This window comes from Phaseolus vulgaris, chromosome 4 (assembly GCF_051622355.1).
Source record: "Phaseolus vulgaris cultivar YP4 chromosome 4, ASM5162235v1, whole genome shotgun sequence".
Lineage (NCBI taxonomy): Eukaryota > Viridiplantae > Streptophyta > Magnoliopsida > Fabales > Fabaceae > Phaseolus > Phaseolus vulgaris.
The window spans coordinates 41599630-41613977 of NC_143501.1; the positions used below are offsets into that span (position 1 = coordinate 41599630).

At 33.4% G+C, this 14348-nt stretch overlaps 2 protein-coding genes across 3 annotated transcripts; both read right to left on the reverse strand.

Moving 5' to 3' along the window:
• Positions 1 to 4033: 4033 nt before the first annotated feature.
• On the reverse strand, positions 4034 to 5124 carry LOC137837615 (uncharacterized). The gene has a single exon (XM_068646669.2). The coding sequence runs from the start codon at positions 4883 to 4885 to the stop codon at positions 4142 to 4144; it is 744 nt and encodes a 247-aa protein (XP_068502770.1). The 5' UTR covers positions 4886 to 5124; the 3' UTR covers positions 4034 to 4141.
• A 1342-nt stretch (positions 5125 to 6466) lies between these two features.
• LOC137837611 (uncharacterized) lies at positions 6467 to 13954 on the reverse strand. Of its 2 annotated transcripts, none has more exons than XM_068646660.2 (10): positions 13751 to 13954; positions 11685 to 11899; positions 11083 to 11210; positions 10901 to 10945; positions 10763 to 10816; positions 9541 to 9645; positions 9261 to 9464; positions 8830 to 8915; positions 7254 to 8209; positions 6467 to 7152 (listed from the first exon to the last, which is right to left on the reverse strand). In XM_068646660.2, exons 2-10 carry the CDS (start codon positions 11854 to 11856, stop codon positions 6884 to 6886), a joined length of 2019 nt encoding a protein of 672 aa, XP_068502761.1. In that variant the 5' UTR covers positions 11857 to 11899; positions 13751 to 13954; the 3' UTR covers positions 6467 to 6883. The 2 variants fall into 2 exon arrangements, with proteins under 2 accessions (XP_068502761.1, XP_068502762.1); XM_068646661.2 differs by having other exon boundaries at positions 11617 to 11899; positions 13751 to 13951.
• Between the last annotated feature and the right edge of the window lie 394 nt (positions 13955 to 14348).

The window sequence follows — 14348 nt, forward strand, 5'->3', positions numbered from 1 at the left end:
AAGGCGTAGACGAACCTTTTTTAACACGATTGCATAGAAAAAGCATAAAGGTTTTCTCTACATGGAACTAAATGTATCCTATCATTTTCCCCACCAAAATGACAACCATTTTCCTAAGGGTTACTATTCGATCAGAGGCAGTAAAGGAGGAGGTCTATAAGGCTTTGTAATCCATGATAGGGTTTATCTAAAAACACAACATACAAGCAGGTTGCAAAAAACAAGATTCACACTAAGCAGAATAAGTAATAGCAAACTAAATGCATGTACATTTGAAGTTTGACGATACGAATAAAGGAGGAACAGTCATGATCATTGGCGAAAAGTGTAAATTTGGATGCAAACCCAGCTCAAACAGTGTAGATATAAGTAATCAAGGGTATAGAGAGATTGAAAAGAGAAAATACTTGTTGAAGTTGAAAAGAAGAAACTTTGAGGATGGAAGGCGCGAGAAGAATGAAGGCGAGTTCGAAGGAGAGGAAGGGTTTTGAATTTAGAGAAATGAGGTAGTGTGGCGCGAAAGAGTGTTTGGTATCATATATACAGAGAAAGGAATTCGAAACTGCTAAGTTCTTCTCCACCCTTGATGTCGTGCCATGTGTGTGCTATTGATTAATTAAGGTGAGATGTCATGTCAACAACGCTTCGTGCTTCGTGCCTACCTAACCCCTGTGAAACCATTATGTCAACCGTCGAGGCACTCAGACTCTTTGCTTAGCCTAGTTCAGCTCGAGCCTGGGGGGCTTGTGTACTGGGCAGGGGCTCGGTCGTCGGCTTGTTCCAAGAATAGCTTGGTCCTCGGTGTGGGCTAACGAATGATAAACTCAACTATTGGGCCTAAGTGAAGATTATGTGTTTGGCCTAATTGAAGGAGCTCGTCGAAAACAAGCACAATGTGGCAGCCATACGAAGAGGTGGAATTTGTTGTGTGTATGTTCTTATAGATAATCATGTATGTTTGTTGCTTGAAACGTGTGTATTTGTTGTCTGTTGCATGTTGGTTACATATAAAATATTTTTGTTGATAGATGCTGATAATAACCCTAAAAGATAAGGGTGCACGCTTATAACAAAACGTTGAATAATTGGTGCCCATAACAGGTGGGTTTTTTGTTATGAATAAATGTGCTTAGTTCTATTTTCAGTTAGGATTTTATTCCCGTGAGCAACTGTTGTTGCAAGGATGGTTATAAAAAGGGAGTGGATCTCCAGGTGAAGGTACGCTTTTTAAGACACTTTACCAAGTTGTTACTCTTGATGAGCCCTAACTGACTTGATTGTTGGAGTGTAATTAACAGGTAGGGCACCCTCTGCCACATCAGAGTCATATTCTAGTACAACTAGGAGACGTGATTCTGATTACCACAGAGAGACAGTCAATTAGCGAGAATAGTATTATATTTAGTTCGAACCTTATTGTATCCTATTTGTCTAGGATTTACAAGTACAAAATTCTTACACTACCATGATATTTAATTTTGATATATGAATTATTGTACTATATTCAGCTCGAACATTATTGTATCCTAATCGTCTAGGATTTACAAATACTATATTCTTACACTAACATGATAATTATTCACATGATTTAGTATGTTTTAAATATTCAACATACTAAGTTTAAACAATAAAGTTCACATGTGAAATATGCAGTGCATTGGATACTGATATCCACACGATTCATTTATTAGATCGTATGTAGGGTAAAAGTATATGATTTAGTGTTGATAATTTCATCATCAAAATGCAAAACAATGGATCGAGATTGAATGTATGAAATGTTAGGTTCTTCAAGAAGATTGAGACAATCCTTCATAAATGGCGTTCATGATTTTGTTTCTAAGGCAATGAATCAAGTTTCATACATACCAGATGGAGGGGTAAGGTTATTGAACATATGCTTTAATGTCTCCAAATCCAAGTGGATTGCTTGAAGACCCTGTTGCTGGTTGTGTGTGTGTCTTGTGTAGTTTGAATTTGTTAATCCACTCAAAGTTATGATCTAAGGTTGTTTGATTCAAGTTCTTTTGTAAAAGAAATGTTTGAAATTTCGATGAGAAAATTCTCAAACCTTCTCATGTTAGGAGTCATCTGCTTCAACATGGGTTTCAACCCAACTACAGGGTATGGATTTATCACGAAGAAGCAAGAACAAATGAGGTTAACTTAAACATTGCATCCACCAATTATGATAACATTAGGCGTGATGATGATTTTGGGTCATTAGCAGAAATGGTGAACAATTCATACATGGAAGAAAGTGATATAAGAACTTGTTATGTCAATGTTATCGAGAATGTAGAAGAACAACCTAACGCTGAAGCACAAAAGTTTTATGATATATTAGCATCTGCTCATAAACCCATTTATGATGGAGCAAGTCAGTCTAAATTGTTAATAGCCATAAGGCTTTTGGACGCTAGAACCAATTGGCACACAACTGAAAAATGTTTAGATTATTTCATTGAAATGTTACTTGATGTAGCTCCAATAGATAATTGCATACCCAAGACTTATTATTAAGCAAAAAAAGTTGTCTCTACTCTCGGCTTGAAGGCTGTCAAGATTGATTGTTGTGAGGTTGGATGCATGTTGTATTACAAGGATGACATCAAATTAAATGAGTGCGAATTTTGTGGTCTTCCTAAGTACTTGCCTCCAAAGGGTCATAACAAAACATACAAAAGAGTGACGATAAAAATAATTTTTTATTTGCTTATCATACCACGATTACAAAGACTATATACGTCAATGGAGTCAGTCAGGCAAATGCGGTGGCATTATGAAAACAAAACTAATGATGATGTTTTGTGACATCCATCTGATGGAAAAGCTTGGAAACACTTTGATAGTAAGTTTAATTATTTCACATTTTTATTATATACTAAGTATTTTACTTATTTACATTTATTTATTCACATTGTTTGTATTTTTTTATAGGTTTTCACATATCACATCACTGCTTTTTCTACTTCATGGGATCCATTTTATATTTTCATTTGCACTCTTTTTATGCAATTGAGTTATCCAACATTTTAAGTTTTAGTGCTTTTAGTTAATTTCTAAAGTACAATTTTAATTTTAAGTTTTGTTTTATGTATTCATATTCACTTTGAATATTTGGATGGATGAAATTATCTGAATGACTTTGTTTTATTATTTGAATGATTTTTGTATTGTGAATGATAACAATTTGTTATGTTCAATTCTGAATTTGATTGATTTGATATTTGTTGTGTTACATTGTAAAATGGTTAGGACAAAAAATAAATGTTTTTTTTTTCGTTGCCATTTATGCGTCGGCCTTTGCGTAAGCCAGGTTGACGCAAAATCTGATGTCAATTTTTTCCCTTTTCGCTGGCCAATCCGACACATAGGTGTTTTTATACATTTGCGTCGGTTTGGCCCACGCATAGCTGGCGATATTGCATTGCTTTTACATAAGTCTGGATGACGACATTTTCGTCCGTTTTTCGTCAGCTTGGCCCACGCAATATGTGTCGCATGCGTTGGCCAACAAAAATGTTACTTTGCTTTCGTGAATTTTTTGTCGGATGATTAGCCAACGTAAATCCAACGTTTAAGCGTCGGTTTTTTTCATTTGTTTGTTTTTGTCGACAAAAGATCCATTTTTCTAAATAATGTTTAAAAATTGAGATCAAAACAATTTAAATACAAATTTTTTAAACATTCTAAAATTTCTTTTAAGAAAAAAAAATCATAATAAAACTATCATTCTAAATTAGACAATATCTTAATGTTAATGATGTATCTCAACTAATCTTGAAATGAAAAAGAAAAAATCATTAATAAATAAGAATGATGATAGTTTGATTCTATTTTTCTTTCGCACTCTCATTCAACAACAAATAATAATATTATTTTATTTTAAATTTTTTATATTTACTTTTATTAATTAAATATAAAATGTTATTTTTAAAAAAGTTGGTGGAAGTAAGAGAAAAAGGTGTATGTAAAATAATTATTATTGATAACTAGGAGTATACATAGTATATGCCTACAGTGATTGAGTGAAATACATAAATACATTTATAGAGAAAAAGCAGATGAATTGTGGTTCATGACCTTATACATAAAAATAAAATGTATGTCTATTCTATGTTATGTAAGTAAACTTCCTTCATCGATCTTTCTCATTGTAGCCTGAGTAATAGGCCTTCAAAACTTTTGGAAGATACAATGGCAACATGAACCCAAATAGATTGAAAGACCAGAAGGCCATGTTAGTCAGTGCAAGTGCTCTCCCCACATTAACCCTCCAAGCAGATCCACTGTGCTCATCATTCTTGTACACCTCACTTCTAACCCAATCCACAATGGTGAAAATCCTCCTTGCATTATAGAAGGCAGGAACAAAGGCTCTAATTGGATCTGAGAATGTTTGTGATGATGCCACCCCTTCCATGAAAACTTGGCTGGCCAAGAGAAAAACATGGGGTGCTGCTGCTCTGATCCCTTCCTTGTCACCCTCAAAAACACCCTCTAATATATAGGCTATTGGAGCGAAAAGGCCAATGGTGGACCCTATGAGCACATAAAGTTGAAGGAGCTTGCTTTGGGGGTTGAAAAATTGGGGGTCCCTTGAAGGTTTAAGAGGGGGGAAAGCCACCTTGGATATGAAGTACATGTAAAATAGGGAGAAGAAGACAAAGGCAAAGTCTTCTGGGCTGACCATGCCGCTGGCAGACAAGACAATTACCACAACCAGGGAATTGAGCTGGTTGAATGAGAGAAAACCCAGATTGTTTTGTGGGGTGGATTTGTTGAAATTCTTAGGTGGTTGGTCTTGTTGTTCTTTGTAATCAAGTTCACTTTCTTTTGGGAGGCTAATGTCACAGGCAGTTGGACCAACACCACCTGACATGTTGAATTGAAGGACTGATGCAGGGCTGGATTTGTGTGTCTTTGGTTGTATTCAGAATGAAAATGAAAGTTCAGTCTTTTTGTTATGGAGAAATTGATGGGTTTTGTTGAATTGTGATTTCATTTTGTGGTTGTGAATGCATGTAAAGAAAGAAAGTTGATGGGTTTTGGGAAATTTATTGATGGGTTGGTTTCCCAATGGAGCGGAAAGATAGGACCTTGAGAATGAGAATGTCAGATAATTACGAGAATGATGGAAAGAGGAAGAAAAGTTTGATGATGATGATAATGATGATGATGAAGTTAGTTGACAAATGGCAGGTTCACACCAGTTTAAGGTACACGTTGACTATCCAAACTGTACCTGCAACACATGTCTTGTTAGTTCCAAGTTGTGAAATGTGATAATGCTTTCTGTATATTTTATATGAATCCATCATCTCATCTCATTTATAAGTAACTAAAACTACACTTTTTTTTTAATATAAACATCTTTTATCTACTTTTATTTTATGATATTTTAACTTTAACTAATATTTGACCTGGTAGCAGTACTTTTATTTTATGATAAAGATATTTTTTTATATCTGTGTGAATTCAGTTTTTTTTTTATATATATATAAAGTAGAATGCAGGTAGTAATAAAAGTTGAGCGAATTATTAAATCTATCCTTTGATTGTAGACAAGAAAATTACATAGTTAATAAAGGTACAATTTCTTTACATTATTAATATATATAATTTATTTCTCATTAAAAAATGCAAAGCAGGGGAATATTGTTCATGAATTTATATATATATATATATATATATATATATATATATATATATATATAAACAAGATAAATAAATTGAATTTAAGCCTTAACTTTTTATTTTGTTCATTTTTTCAATAATGAATGAAAAGTTGATCTCTTTTACAAACTTTAGCATCACTTCTTTTATAAAAAAAGGATAAAATTTTTTTATCATTTATACATCTCATAATAATAGCACTAATATTAAACTAAATTTTGGACATGTGCAACTTCGCAATTACAAAAACTACTATATTCTACAAATTCTATCGGTGTATTCCTTCTGGCATGAAATGCATGAAGAGATGCATCTTAGAAAAATATCAAAATTGTATAAACACAACGTAATAAATAACAAATATTACAAATTAATAGGAAAATTATTTATAATTAATACAAAATGGTTTTTTGTTTTCCCAAGAATAGGTGTAAGGTAGAGTAAGCTACGAACTCTGTTGACCATATAAAATAAAAGTGTAAATCTATAAGAGACTTATATTTTACTCTTAAAAAGTAGGTTAATTTAACATTCTTCAATTTGATTGGTATTAGTCAATAAGGATCATTTAACTTAAGTGACAATTATAACCAAATTTCATGTTATATAACCTAACGAAAAACCTACATGAAATAGTATACAGTTAATATTAATTATTCCAAACATTACCAATCTTATAATGCATAAAAGCTAATGATTAAGCACACTGTAAAATTAAACTTTATATTTTTAGTATATAGTACTAATTAAATTCCTATAATTTTTCATCTACAAGAAGAGAACTAGATGATAAAAAAACAACATTCCATGCACTAATATCTAAGATATGAACGAAACATTCTTTACACGCTGCCCTGAAGAGTAGTGCAAGAAAGCGGTAAGATAAAAAAACATGGGCATTTTGGAATTTTACTACTACAACCAAAATTTAGACAATTATGCCAAAAAAAGGAACAAAATATCTAGCCTCATAATGATGACACAAATGGATCCAAAAACTAAAAGTAAACCTGTACGGAAAGAAAAGAAGCTTATTTTTAAAAAATGGTAAAAAAAACTAACTAGCCAAAATCCCATATGAAATCTTAGGAGGAAAAGGGCGGAAGAGAAAATTTCCGGCAAAACCTGCTTTCAACATTGTGGCAGAAGACCATCGGGTAAAACTTGGACCTCTGCTAGCAAACTAAATGGTAACAAAGTCAAACTATATATCACATAAGTTATTTCTCTTCTGTTTGGGAACATACTTTATCTTGATTCCCTTTTCAGACTTCTTCAATCTGCGTTTGGGTTTAGCAATTCTGGAGGTTGCAGGCAATTTGTTATCTGCATTTGCTACAATGTTGCGTCTATCCTCATCGTAAGATTGACTCGCTTCTGTTATAGAATCCTGTGTCTCTTGGGACCCAGAAGATTCTGAGTCAGAGGTAAGATGCAATGTGACATGATCTGATGAAATAGCTTCTTCCCATCCTGCATGAGAATAGTTTTGATTTGGGGAGAATAGATTAAAGACCCAGCCCAGTCAGCAAAATAGAAAAACCATGACAAAGGGATGAAGTGACTAAGCTTACTTTTTGCAAGGAAAGCTTTTGCATCCTGGATGGAGAACTGGAAGCTACCAGGATACGCTCTACCCTCTGGATGAGAGAAATGTTTTTCAAAGCCAATATCATCACCATCTGTACTACCCTCCCTTAAACAACTTGGAACTGACCAATTTCGAACATTTCCATGAACTGAATCATCATCATCTGTCTCACCGCTTTGAACTGGAACTTGATCTTCCGTTTCAAGCCGGCTGACTGGCCTCCAAACCTTGACTATTGAGAGACTGTTGCCACTCGTGACACGATCAGTTTTCATTAGCTTATCCCGAGAACTATTCTGCTTGCCCACATTCTCAACCATAGAGTCCCTTTCAGAAGCCAACATATTACCCTCTGATTGTCTGCAATCGTCGTCAAGATTAACAGATATAGATCCTATCAAAACTTCTTGATTCTTAAGTTGGTCCGGTTCTTTCTCTTTTGTGGTTTTTAAAACCACCTTGTCAATTTCTTCTTCAGACTTTGGACTCCATACTTGACTACCACTGACAATAGCTGATGCCTTGTTATCATGGTTGGCTTCATATTTCTGATTGACTTCAAGTTTTGACAGAGGAGAAATCTGATTTGTAAGCAAATCATTAGCTTCAGCCCATTTGCCCATATGCCCATGTGCAGACCATCTCTCCAGATTTTGATCAGGGATGGTATCATACTCTGAATGAGTATCCCCATTTATTTCCTCATTGGTGTCAAGATATTGGAGAAGTACAGGTGAAGATACGTTATCTGAAAATACATTTGGATTACGAGCTTCAAAATTGTACGTATCTGAAGATGCTTCTGTCAGTGATAAAGCCTTTACAGTACTGTCAATATCGCCTTCAATTTCTGCCTCAGCTTTGTGTCTTTGTTCCCTAGCTTTCTGTTCTTTTTGTCTAAGCTTCTTCTGGCGTTTCCTCTCCAAAATCTCAGTTTGTCTATAAAATTAGAGTGGATTATTAAATAACGAGTCCTATGATCCATTCATGACCAGTTTTCAAGAGTATATCTCTAGGAATTTTTGTTGAACAGAAGCATAAAGAATAACTTCAAATGACTTAGTAGATTTATTTATATAAGTTCACATTGCTGAAATCATATAAACTTCATTGAAATATAAGATAAGAAAAATGAAATCATGGCACAAGCATCATATGTTCATATATCAATTTAAGCACATTCTAGAAGTACTCATAAAATCTAAGTAGCAGGAACGGCAAAAGTATTATGCACGAGTGTTTACACACATGAACTGACCAAATTTACTAAAACTATCCATGAGAGTTTACTGCTGGTTGATTATGTCCTTGTCTTTTTTAAAACAGTTATTCATGCTGACTTATCAAGGATATATATATCTATCCTCTTAACGTAAGAGCCTATCAACTCAAATAGTGCTAGGATCTGCTTTAGGGTTCTTATCTGTATAGGTTTATTGTAAAACAAAACAATAACAAAAAAAGTGTTTTGTTCGGACTTCATTCTAAATTTCATTCAAATAAGATGATTCCTATACAAAAACACTAGACTTCTATTGTATTGCTCTTAACCCAGGTACCTTTTCTGAGCAGCTTCTTCCTCCTCCACCAATTGCTCTTGACACTTAAGTGCTTCAGCATCCTTGTCAGTAAGCCACGCCATCACCTTAGTGAACAAAAGCTCAAACTTCATCATGACAGATAAAAAGAACTAATTGGGAAAGTGAGATTATTAGTATGTTATAAAAAGCAATTCAATTAGGGTTTCGTATCATGTATTTTACGTGCAAGGTATATCATGACCTTACGTTTGAAATATTATGAAATGACATGAGCTGGAATTCATGAGTCAATTATTAAAAGAGAAAACACATTTGAATTGCATTGGTTTATTCTGCAGCCCTTGATGCTTAAGAAAGCACAGTTTGAAACCAAATGCAAAAGCCACGGCATGAAGAAAGGAGAGGAGGGAGGAGTTATATGAACAAATTTTGAAAGTTAAGACACTTACCAATTTTTGTTCTAGCAAGAAACTTGTGCAAGCAACTAGGTTTTTTGGTTCAAGACCAATTTTTCCCGCATTTCCATCAAATACATATCTTTTCACTGATTCTGCTGTTCCGCATAAACATGTTTTTTCACTGGCATTATCAAGAACGCTGAACAACTCTTCGGAAGATATAGGAAAGCTGGAAGATTTAGATTGAACAATATCCTGCAAACAATTAAGGTATATTGCATTAATATACCAAAGATACAAATTTAACAAAAGTTAACAAGAAAATGCTTACCAAAAGGGCAGCACCAGCCATCAGATAATACCGAGGAAATGCATAAAATCCTTGGTTTTGAAGAAGAGTTGTCAATGATTTTAAAATTGAAGAACCCGGAACTTTCTAGAAAGCATTGTCAATAAGGAAAAACAAGATATTTAGATTAATTTATGAAAAACAGGATATGTGAAAACAATCAGATATGAAAAGATGAGAAACCATAAGGGATGTGCAGCATGCAAAAAAAAAGTAAGAGATGAAAAGATGGAGAAACCATGTGGGATGTTCTGCCTCTCTGAAACTGCAGTTTATGTCTTATCCAGCTTGCCTAGGATACAGATGGCCCTTTCAGTTACCATATATGTTTTGCTTTGTTCCCAACTTACTCCTCTTTAAAAATTCAGTATAAAGAAAACAGGCTAAAAAATATGTCTCTCTAAGGAAAGCTCTTGTTTGGACAGTAGGGCATAACAGGATTAATAAAAACAGCTTGCAGCATTTTGCACAAATGGTGCTATTCTCTCTTCGAATGTGTTAAATGCAAATCTAGATCTGGGATAAGGAAGACACTTATTCTAGCAGTAAGGTGATTAATTTCCCGGGACAGCCTTTATAAGTTATGGGGAGCATTGTGTCCCTAATTTCTCATCCAAAGGCAGACGTGATTCACTACAATGCTTTTGGTAAAAAGTAAGGATACAAATTTTAGGAAGTTTACATGATATGTGTGGTTCCATAACTGGATATGCATCTTTTAAGGGAGTTCATCAGTCCCGTTTTAATTCAAAATTGAGCTATGTTTATGCCTTCTCTTAGGTGTTCTGCTCATGGCTTGCAATTTAAGCTTTTCATCATCCTCCCCCTCCCCCTCCTTATACTTTTTTCTTTTTTATATCTAATAAAATTTCTTTTAAAATAAAGATTATTTCTAGTCAAAACAAAAGAATGGAAAAGTTGTAAAACTCCTAAACCTAATCACATTTGAAATTGAAAATGCATCAACAATTTCGGATTCTATGGTGAGGGGATGTTGTGAGTCAAACAGATATAACTAAAAATGGCAGGAGTGAACATATGATGAATTGCATCAGAGATGTGTGATTTAAATCCTCATGGTCCCATCTCTCCCAATTCTCAGCCTAATATATTTCATATATGGCATATAGCATGCAGGGTGATTTAGCATTAAAATAATTTCATGTTCAAATAACTTTTTCATATATGAAGCAACAAGATTTACCTCCAGCACCACATTTTCCAATGATACAACTTCCTTTGCCTCTTCTACAGAGAGCTATTCAAAACCATGAAGAAAAATCAAAACATTAAAACAAGTTGTCTTATTCATATATGTTGATTCACAATGATGAAATATCACCTTATCCCAATATGCTCCTAAAAGATCCCTAGTTTTTGTAAAATCCTGAAATACGTAAACAGCATGGGAAAACTTAAGGAAAAGAAACAAACAAGCTTAGATCTACAAGAAAATATAAAAGGGTAAATGTGTAAACAAAGAACTAATATAATATAATTATTTGTTAGATCTAAAAAGAATACCTTATCAAGCTTTTTCAAACGATGATGTACACGAATATGCCTTCTATAGTTAATGGGGGAGCAAAACTCTCGAGAACACTTGTCACAATTCTGCAACTGAACCTTCATAGGATAAAGCAAAGGCCAACCTGAAAATGCTAAATGAGTGAGAACCGATATCCAATAAGGTTTTGTTTTGGATAAATTTCCCCATACACACCTATAGGTCAAGAAAATAACAAGGTAAAATGCATTGACTTTCTGGACAAGGTAAATAAAAAGTGTTTCTATTTAAGTACATAAGTTGATTTTAGTTTATGTGAGTAGCTTAATTGATTTTACCTTATTTTCTCCAATAAGCCCTGCAGAAAAGTTTATCTAATTAGGACCTAAGTGGCTTTACAAAATTAAATGTGCCTGCTGTGACAAGCACAAGTTAACTATGTTATAGATATCACATGATTTTGTTTCCTTTTAATTATTCTATTTCAAGCTTGCTATACATATCACATGATTAATACATGCTTACATCCAATGTATAAAAATTGTTATCACCTAAATGCTCTTGAAAATGAACCTCCAAAGATATGAACATTCAAAACCTGAAAAAGAATTGTTAACACCTTGTGAATCTAAAGCATTGAATAATTCAATCCAATGTATAGAGTTGTCATTGACACTTGGGAAAGAAAGGGAAGTTTCTCTGCCAATAGTCTGTCTGATTATAGTGTCTATTTTCTCTTCTGCATCCATGACATCTGGAGTGCTAGAGGATTTAAGTTTTGCAATTGGCATCTACTCACTTGAAAAGCTTATCAAGCAATTTTGACTAGACTACCTGCATAAAGTATAAAGAAATACATGAAAATGAAAGAATGTGAAAATTTGTTCATTTAATTCTAATGAGGTAATGTTGCCAAGACATACTTAAAGAGGGGAAAGAAAGAGAAAACACTTGTAATTGTTCAAAGCTGGGAATTTGTTTCCTCTCCCCCTTTCACCCTTGATTGAAAAGTTAAAAATCATGTTCATATCAAACTAAACTAAATAGTCTTAGAAAATATAATTTAATATAATTTAACCATATCTCGTGTCAATGTGAGATCTCGAATTTCCTCCCTCACGTCGAAAGTTGAACATATCAAACATGAGGATAGAGAAGGGTCTTATAGTAGGTAGCATGATAAATCCAACAAATCTCATAAGGATAGGGTCTTATATCATCTTAAAAAGTGAACTTTAAACTTAATTGTTTGTAGACCATATGTGTGGGTGTGAAATAAGAAAAAGATTGAAGATCTTCTAATACCCATATGCTTTTTAACTTTGGTATTGTCATTGTTCTACAACACGTTTTTCATCTTCAAATCGGTAGTCACTCAAAGATCATCCCCCTTTTCCCTCCATTCTTTTCTCCCTACTCAAAATTCTGGCTTTAAATGATTAATTATTAATATACCTTTAATTTTAGATACTTTTGTTATTATTCAGCATAGTGTGCTTGTAGTATATAACACACCTTATGAGTATCTTAAAACTTCATAAAACAGCAGCCATCCTGCTACCCACTATCCCTCTATAGCATTTGTTGGGTCACTTGTTGTATACTACAACACTATTTGGGATTGACTGCTATGTATGGAATAAGAATATGCAAAACAAAAGGTCAATATGCAAAACAGAACACAAACACAAACTTGTGGTTGATCTATTTGTGCTTTGCCAAATGTAGGTGGGAAATTGCAACTAAACATCAAGTTGTGAATCTAAGCACAAGAAAACTAGTCTATATCTGCCTAAATAATAGTTTACTTTAATGAATAACTTTAGCTATAAACTATAATCTTAAAAATGCATTGTCAATGCAATCAAACATATCAGTGTCATCATGATTGAGTGTACACTTTTATTAAGTGATAAATCTCCCAATGAAGAAAACCATTACTTTAGTGTTGAAGACTTTGGTAAATAGTTTTACATTTGCTAACCCAAAATTCGTCTACCTCAAGACTTTGAAAGGGCTTTCTGAGCCATTACCAGCTACAACTACTGAACAAACAAAATAGATACAACTAGACTTGATTAGGGTGGATAAAGAAACAAAGAACTCCCAGCTGTTAAAGTTGGGTAGCACAGCTATGTCCATTTAGAATATCTTATTCACATATCACAAGAAACATTACAGGCTAAATTTCAAGATAGGAAAACATTAACCAAAATAAAATACTTCGGAAGCTATTAGGTCTTGCCTTCTCGGACATGAACAGAATGGACAAAGAAAATGAATTAAGCAAAAAAAATCTCACTTGTTTTAAGAAAACATGCCGCAGCAATTGCAGCTGCATTTACCCACAATTTCCCGTAACGTCGAGGATTGGGACAAATTGCGCATTCAAATTAGTACACGTGCACAGTTATCCAACACCGGCTTCAATTTAATTTAACATTAGCAACAATGCAGTCAATGCAGTGAATTAAACCAAAAATCACATCCCACAGCCAGAACCAACAAAAGCACATTAACGAGTTACCAAACTAGTTAGTTCACAAATTGAAGGCTCTTGTTCATTCAAGACTACCAAAACACTGAATATTTCCGAGAAAATCAAGAAATGGAATAATAGAGGACGAAAATGAATTGCAAGGAAGTTAGTGAGAATGTTGAGTGGAGTGAGAATGGATCACGTACAAATGTTAATGAGGCGGCCGAGATAGGTCCGAAACGGAGGAGAAGCACGAGGATCGGTGAAGCGGCCGCAACAGTGTGTTTGGCGGGAAGAAAATCGGCGAGAAAAAATGCAAGAAAAGCTATCAGAGAAGCTTGTTTAGAGAGAGTATGTGAAATGGTTGGAAAGAAGGTTGAGAGTAAGAGAAAAAAAAAAGAAAAATCAACACAAAATATATATATATATATATATAAATCATTATAACTGTTTTTTTTTACCCAACTTTTTTTTTATTTCATTCTATTATTTTATTTTCGTTATTATTTTATTTCATAATTTCTTAAATTTAAATGCAAAATTCTAAAAAGAAAAACTAATGCAAATGTTATCCTTAATGCTTAAAAATAAGAAGAAAAAATGCAAAAAATAAATAAGTCTAGAAAATAAAAACAACAATAAAATAAAAAAAAACAGAAATAAATAAATAATGGCAGGAAAAAAACTAATAACTAAAAACATAAAAGATATAAAATAAAGACAAAACAAAATAAGATAAAAATAAAAGATATAAAAAAATCCAAATAAAATAAATATAAGAGATATAAGGCGATAATAAATAAG

Bases quoted from the DNA above. Each gene is read 5' to 3' on its own strand.
- LOC137837615 (XM_068646669.2), bottom strand. From the start codon at position 4,885: ATGTCAGGTGGTGTTGGTCCAACTGCCTGTGACATTAGCCTCCCAAAA.
- LOC137837611 (XM_068646660.2), bottom strand. From the start codon at position 11,856: ATGCCAATTGCAAAACTTAAATCCTCTAGCACTCCAGATGTCATGGAT. The intron at 9,646-10,762 runs GTAAATCTTGTT...AATGCTTTCTAG, and splicing joins TGGAAAATGTGGTGCTGGAG to AAAGTTCCGGGTTCTTCAAT. The intron at 9,465-9,540 runs GTAAGCATTTTC...AATTGTTTGCAG, and splicing joins TGGCTGGTGCTGCCCTTTTG to GATATTGTTCAATCTAAATC.